The sequence below is a fragment of the Saccostrea echinata genome, unplaced genomic scaffold, assembly GCF_033153115.1.
Source record: "Saccostrea echinata isolate AGI-Se365-2 ecotype Australia unplaced genomic scaffold, CSIRO_AGI_Sech_v1 ptg000028l, whole genome shotgun sequence".
Classification (NCBI taxonomy): Eukaryota; Metazoa; Mollusca; class Bivalvia; order Ostreida; family Ostreidae; genus Saccostrea; species Saccostrea echinata.
In genome coordinates, this window is record NW_026889777.1 from 14,606,062 (window position 1) to 14,613,415 (window position 7,354).

Here is a 7,354-nt window from a genome sequence, read left to right on the forward strand (position 1 = left end):
GTGTTCTTTCCAAACCTTCAAACTGTACATAAACATTTATTCATTTATGAATATTGTATATATTATTGAAAAAAATATAACTATTGTTATAATTTCAGGGATACTTATTCACTGTTATTATGAGCCACATTTTCTCAATTTTGATATACACTCTCTTTAAATCTGAATCTCGATTCGTATTAATTTTGATAGGCCAGTTAAATTCGAGGGTTTTGCTTGTATAATAATTTTCTGTAAATCCACCAGATTTTCATATACATTAAAATCGATAAATTATATACATGTATTCTTTAAAATGGGAAAAGGTGTAAAATACAATGTTTAGCGAGTTCCCGAGGAAGGGAGGAGGGGGGTGCACGTGAATACTGATACTACATCGTAGTTCAGAAGACGATACTTCAGCCAAAGTTTGTTTAGCGCCAGTTATTTGTAGAGCACTGAGCTTTGATCCGCCCCTAGAGAGTTCTCTGACCGGTGGCAGATCTCATTTTACGGTCACTTCTCCTGACTGCTCCGCCAATCATCAACGCATCATTATAGGGGGAAGTTTCTATTTGTTTTGAAAAATTGGGGAACATGCATGTTGTCGTTTGTGTTCTGATGATCCGCAAGCCTGTTACTACTGCAGGGAATGCGCTCTTCATTTGCAAAACTTGCACGTAAATTTCTTCTCGCATTTAATGCACTGAACGACGTCTTTTGGAAAACAACTTTGATTTTAATTTAAAATCGAAATCAAGCTTTAATTTGATAACAACATCAGGAAAAACAACTGAATACAAATGTAATCGCCATTATTTTGTCGAAAACACAAGCTTCAAGCAGTTCTTGCATTCTAAGGCTCTCCATCCCGACCCCCACCGCCGCGACATAATCATTTTAAAGATTTATAGAAATATTAACTGCAAAAATATATATTTCAGCCATTTTGGGGCCGCTGAATAAACGTTGAAAAAAAATCTAAACATTTTGTAATTGTAACGTCGTCATTTTATTCACGCCATCCTGTTGTCTTGACGACGACATTTGAAGCATCATAATCTCTGAGTGCTCCTCCTATTAAATGCGACCTTTACTCGACAGACAGAAAAAAAGGCCGGTATAATTACCCTTCGTGATGGCTTTTGCAGATCGAAATAATACCAGCTTGAAGCCGCTTAGCTGTTGGATATTACGGAAGGTTTCGGGGTTTATCGCTACATTAAAGCATATTTGGGATGTACATGGCGTGAAATTGCATATCCATATGTAATTCCATTCTTGTTGTGGCTTCAATGCAAGTTCTAAGATCTTAAAACATTGAAGAGAATTTTCATCATATCGGATTTGATGAAACTTGAAATTATTTTGATATATTTTTGACGCCGTGGCTTAATATGAGGTAAATGAACGCAACGTCATAGTGACGCAATGCGACGAGGGCCAAGCGGAGAGGATCTACATCTTTCAGACGAAAACGATAGCTGTGGTTCAACTGAGGACAACCAAACTTCTGGAATTCGGAAAAGAAAATCACGGAATTATTCTGACGGAGACGACAAAACGTGTAACTTTAACTTTGACGGAACTCCCGTCCCAAAGCAGCGGATGGCTGCCAACGCTCGTGAAAGGGACCGAACGCATAGCGTCAATACGGCATTTGTGACGCTTCGGACGCTTATTCCTACCGAACCTGCTGACCGGAAATTGTCAAAAATTGAAACTTTGAGACTAGCCACGAGCTACATAGCTCACCTAAATACGGTGCTGATGGTAGGGTCAGACTGTGTTGATCAACCTTGTATCAAACATCAGGCCATGATCAGAGGCGGGGTAGATAATCTACCCAAACCTGTCTGCACATTTTGCCTGAGCGCCTCCAAAACGAGACCGGTAAGGCATCACGTGATTTTTGGAGGTAACATTAAATTTTATTTTCATTCATTGTTCACATTTTCTATTTAATTAGTTGCATATATTTTGTTTCCAATAGGATTTCTTTCCGCATGCCTTATGAATTTATTACACTTTTTTCATCGTTTAGTTTCTTCTTTGTGAAATACATTTTAATTTTATGAGTGTATTTTAGGAATTTCACCTACAGATTTTCATTGGTTCTTTTGTTTATGAATGTTATCAGCTTATTGATATATATTCCTCTCAAATATTTAATTGTTCAAAAAATCAAAATACCAATCTCTTAAATAATGCGGATACTGTTTATTTGTTTGACATCACCATTCTCAGTAATATATCTAATCTAATTCTAATGCATCAAAAAGGGGGGGGGGGGGAGTCTGGATTCATGCATTTCCAGCAATCTAGGATTCAAATGGAGATTAAAATTGCTCTTGTATGAAGTGCACTTGTAAATTGTCGCACACAGGTTCGTTAAAATAGATGCATAACATTACCGCTTTATTTTCATAATTGGCAATACCTTTGCATATTCAAAACCGCTACAAAATAGTACACAATACCATTACATTATTTTATATGTACATGTTTACGTACATTACCACTATGTAAAATGCCTCTTCCGTTAGCGCCTCATTCATGCACAAGTTCGAAGTACAACATATATTGGAGCGGCTTTTTTATTTTTTTTTTTACCTTGACAACTACGCGTAATGCAGCTTAATTAAATTTTCTAAAAAGTTTTATTTATAGGAAATATTAAATCCGCATTGCTGAGATTTGTAACAAGCAATGTTCAACTTATTCTGTATGCATGTAATTACTTTCGACCACAGGCAGAATGAATGATATTGAAAAGAACTCACATTTACATGTAATTGTACTTCGACTACATTTTGAGTGAATCATATGAAATAGAACTACCGTTTAGTGCCATGCGTACATTGAACCCCTTATACCTTGCAGGTATTTTTTTCATAAAATGAAGCGGTAATTCACACTTGAAATCCAGGTAAAAAAAAATGCTGTAATGTGCTCCTCCCGTAAGATTAATTCTATGTGAGAAACTTTTATTTATATCAAAACTGCATGTTAGAATTTCTACCATAAAGCTAATTCAACTTAGAATATTTAAAATATTTTCTTGCGAAATTCTCATACAAGGATATCTTTCTCGTTTATCAAAAAAAGTGCAACTTTTATTTTTCGAGTATGTGTTCGTATGTACCTGTATCTAACTAAAACTAAATATTATTTTGAATTGAAATCACTGCATATGTTTGTAAATTTGGGGGGGGGGGGTAATGCTCGAGCTTTTTAAGTTTTTGATCTCAGTAATGAAGGTGGACTAATAAGTCTTTGTTTCGTTGAACATAATATTTTTCATATACATGTTTACGCAAAATGGATTACACTAGGTCAATTAATAGGGAATGAATTTTCGAAAGTCGCATATGGCTATGAGAGTAAGAGGGGCAGTGAGACGATCGACCTCCACGTTTTGTAATCAGAGACTAATTAGATTCTCCAGATGATTGTGAGTCATTAAGTGATGCCAAAATAATAAGCTATATTTTGATGAAGGCTTCATTGTAAATATTTTATTTGTCCATGCAGTCTCCCAAGAGAATTCTTCTCGCTATGCAAAAATAATTAATTTTGTGTATAGTTCTTAAAACGTAAATTTTTATATGTTTTAATATGGAATTAAAATAAAAGAATTCCAAAGATATAAGAAATAGGTCCAAAGATATGGCTCAAAATTATTTCACAAATAGCTGAAAAAGATCTGACCTCACGAAGAGAGTTTAAATAAATAATTTATAGCTTGTGTTGGAAACTAAATCTGTCATCATCAACACAAACGAAAACTAGTAAAAGTGTCTTAAATTGATATTCAGAGGAAATTGGCAAATATAACCGTCCGCTTTTGAAGTTGACCATTATATTGGTACTGTACTAGTATAAATCTGTTCACATACTTATCATATCTTCAGTACAATATATTTTTAAAAATTGTTTTTCTTATTCATTTATTTGAATATGAAATCATATAATCAAAAACGTTTCCAGTTTATTCTTTAAGACATACACGTATATCTTAGAAACATGATATTTTATTTGTTTATCCATGTAACATTATTCACAAGATCTGTATTTTTTTTCCATTTATTTCATTAACTTAAATTCCGATTAAAGAAGTGAGAGGTTTTGAACTTTTACTTGACCTCAGAGTTGCTCCAGAAACAAATAAGTGCAGCTGTCTGTAAGTGCTTTGAACATCAATTTATCTGATAATGTATGGTGAGAAACTGAAAACTCTAACTCCACAGTGATGCACTAAATGCCGTGGTAATAATGTGCACATGCAGTTCAGACAATTATGTTTTCTTTGTATACGTATAATGTCATTATTAATAATTCATTTTAAATGAATGATTTTATTTTGTGTACTGTGTCACTTAAGATAAGTCTTCTTTTGTATTTTCTCGACTAGAGTTCAAACTAAAACATTGTTTTCTTTACATAATGTTTGCTGGATTCTTTAAAAGATAAATAATCAATGAATAAATAAAAAATAGAAAAAAAAGAAAAGAAATGAGAATTGCAATCACAAATTTCAAAATTATAAAATTCAAAATTATTTAAATTTTATTTTTATCATATAAAAAATACTTGAACCGAAATAGTTCCCTAAGTTCGTATTGAAACAGGTACTATCAGGTACGCAAATATATATATATATATATATATATATATATATATATATATATATATATATATATATATATATATATATATATATATATATATATATATATATATTAGGGATGTCAAATCGGTCAATATTTGATAATCGGTTACTCGGACGATTTTCCGATCGATTACCCGGGTACTCGGAAAACGTGTGTATACATGTAAAAGTTTATTGATCTTATCGAGACTTGTTTACTCCATCGATGTTTACTTTCGTTTACAATGCATGTACATAAACATCGAGCCCAACGAAAATGAATTTTTGGGTACTTGATTTATGAATCAAACAAACACGAAAGACATGTATTGATCAATTAATACACTAATAATTACAAAATTAATTCTTTACAGTTTTCACTTTGGAATTGGTAGCGGTATTTCTATTTATGTCTGATTTCTAATTTCTAATTCGATTTCTAATAACTTATGCCCGATGCTAATGAAATAATCTATATAAGGATAATTAATAGATCATAATTAAATGGTGTTCATTGAAAACAAATAATTAAAGCCATCCAAAAATTAGGGTCGCAAGAGGTGAGAACACCTGTGTACGATGTCCAGTGATTGGTCACGGTAATTACTGTATGTACATGTACACAGCCACAGGCGAAAACGGGTATTAACTCGGCGTAGGTAATGCTAATTACTTTATAGACAGGGACAATGCATAAGATTTAAATCACATTTTTTGATAAGTTTTTAATAAATATATGAACTTTGATGAAATATGAAAAAAATATACATCTGGGTAACCGAGTAGCGATTTTAGTATTCGATACTCGGGCGTTCTATCGAGTAACCGGGTACTCGTTGACATCCCTAATATATATATATATATATATATATATATATATATATATATATATATATATATATATATATATATATATATATATATATATATAATTTCAATTAGAGTTCTTGTTCTTAAAATAGTACCATGCTAGCCAACCATAAAATGCTTTGAAAGACTTCATGTATTGCAAGATGTTTCTTTTATCCCTATGCAGGTCGCATGGTGATTATGGAATCTCAAACGATGTACATGTTAATTATCCGTATGTTCACACTATTCGGCTATCAACTGTTTAAAATAGAACATTTTGAAAGTTCCGCAACTTACTTTTGTGTGTGCGACCCTTCCATAATCAACATAGCAAAGCGTCGATAATGGCAAGTGCTGCACTATTATGATAAATTTTTTAAGAAAAAAAGAAGAGCTTTAAAGTATTTTTCACAGACCTCTTGATTTTGTCAAAACCTACAATTGACCCTTTCATACCTTTTAAAAGACACTGAAGAAAATCATTCTTGAATGCTTAAATTGATAATATTTATTTTATTCTTTAAAATTAATTATTGCAATCCAGTTTTCAATACATGGCCATGTTTTACAAAAGAGACAAATAAGAGACGACTTAGACCAAAATTTGCCGTTGCAATTTAATTTTCAAGTTGATATAATTGTCAATTTGATGTGAATAAGAAGAATGCAGTAATGAAAGTTTATATTATGACAGTTTTGTGTTGCATTTTATCTCATTCGTATGGTGTATACACCCATAAGATAGACCTATGCTTTATCCACTGGTATCGGCTTTACATCATTTCCGGTTTTGACTTAGTCCCTCGATTCATGATGTAAATTTATCGAAACTTCTATTTGTTAAATTTCTTGCGTTATCAAATGAATGTTAATGAGCTAAAATGTTCGTTAAAACAAGGAAAGACTCGTTTTACTTCAATGAAATGTCATTTTTCTATTGCATTTTACCAATGTATGAGTAAGACCAACACACCTTTACAGAAATGTATTCTGGTATCAATATTAGGGAAGGTGCATGGCCATTCTGTATTTTTCGATTTTAAATATATTTTTCAAAAACTTTTCAAAATACACGATTTCATAATTAAGTTTTTGTCGAAGTTTATAAGAATTTTCTTATTGAATTTTTTTTTTCCAAACATAATTATATTAATTATATTTCATATTATTATGATTTTTTCTGTAATTTTTGAAATGCTTTACAACAGGATTCAATATGAAAATATGGTTGATATACATATTTAAAAAAAAAATCCCTCCCAGGAAAATGTTCATTATTTTGGCACTTATATTATGAATATATACAATTACACGAGCAACTTTTATGAATATTCATTATTGAAAGACATCAATGATCACACATTTGAACAACGCCTTGAATTCTTCTCACACCTGAATTCATATATTTCCGAAAATGTCTTCTGCGCATGCTTACTCGTTGCTGTAAAGCTTTACAAAGAAAGTTTACAAAATGCTTTACTACATTTTTATGAAATTAATTATTACTCGTTTCTTTTTTCAGATTCGCGGGGATAGTTGTATGTATAAGGAAGGGAGACACACCACCAACTGTCGCCGGTAGAGACCGGGAAGCAGCTTTTATTTATTTGTTACTTCATAGTAGCGTGAATAAAATGTAAAAAAAATCTTTTTACGTTTCTGCCAAATTATTTGAATGATTGATATTGTTTAACGCCGAGTCGGCAATATTTCAGCCAACGGTGTTCCAATAGAGATTTCTGGGAGATCCTTTCAAAATGCTACTCCTACAACTTTGGTCTGATTTCAGTATAACTTGGCACACAGGTAGACTACACTAAGATACATAATTCTATTTATCCTGCAACTACCCCTTGCATTGACCTAAAAAAG

The 7,354-nt window shown here is 32.0% G+C and overlaps 1 protein-coding gene across 2 annotated transcripts; it reads left to right on the forward strand.

The window, feature by feature from the left end:
• The first annotated feature begins 1,108 nt into the window (after positions 1 to 1,108).
• Positions 1,109 to 7,130, forward strand: LOC133193794 (transcription factor 15-like). Of its 2 annotated transcripts, none has more exons than XM_061329722.1 (2): positions 1,109 to 1,897; positions 7,005 to 7,130. In XM_061329722.1, exons 1-2 carry the CDS (start codon positions 1,411 to 1,413, stop codon positions 7,016 to 7,018), a joined length of 501 nt encoding a protein of 166 aa, XP_061185706.1. In that variant the 5' UTR covers positions 1,109 to 1,410; the 3' UTR covers positions 7,019 to 7,130. The 2 variants fall into 2 exon arrangements, with proteins under 2 accessions (XP_061185706.1, XP_061185705.1); XM_061329721.1 differs by having other exon boundaries at positions 1,109 to 1,872.
• Positions 7,131 to 7,354: the final 224 nt, after the last annotated feature.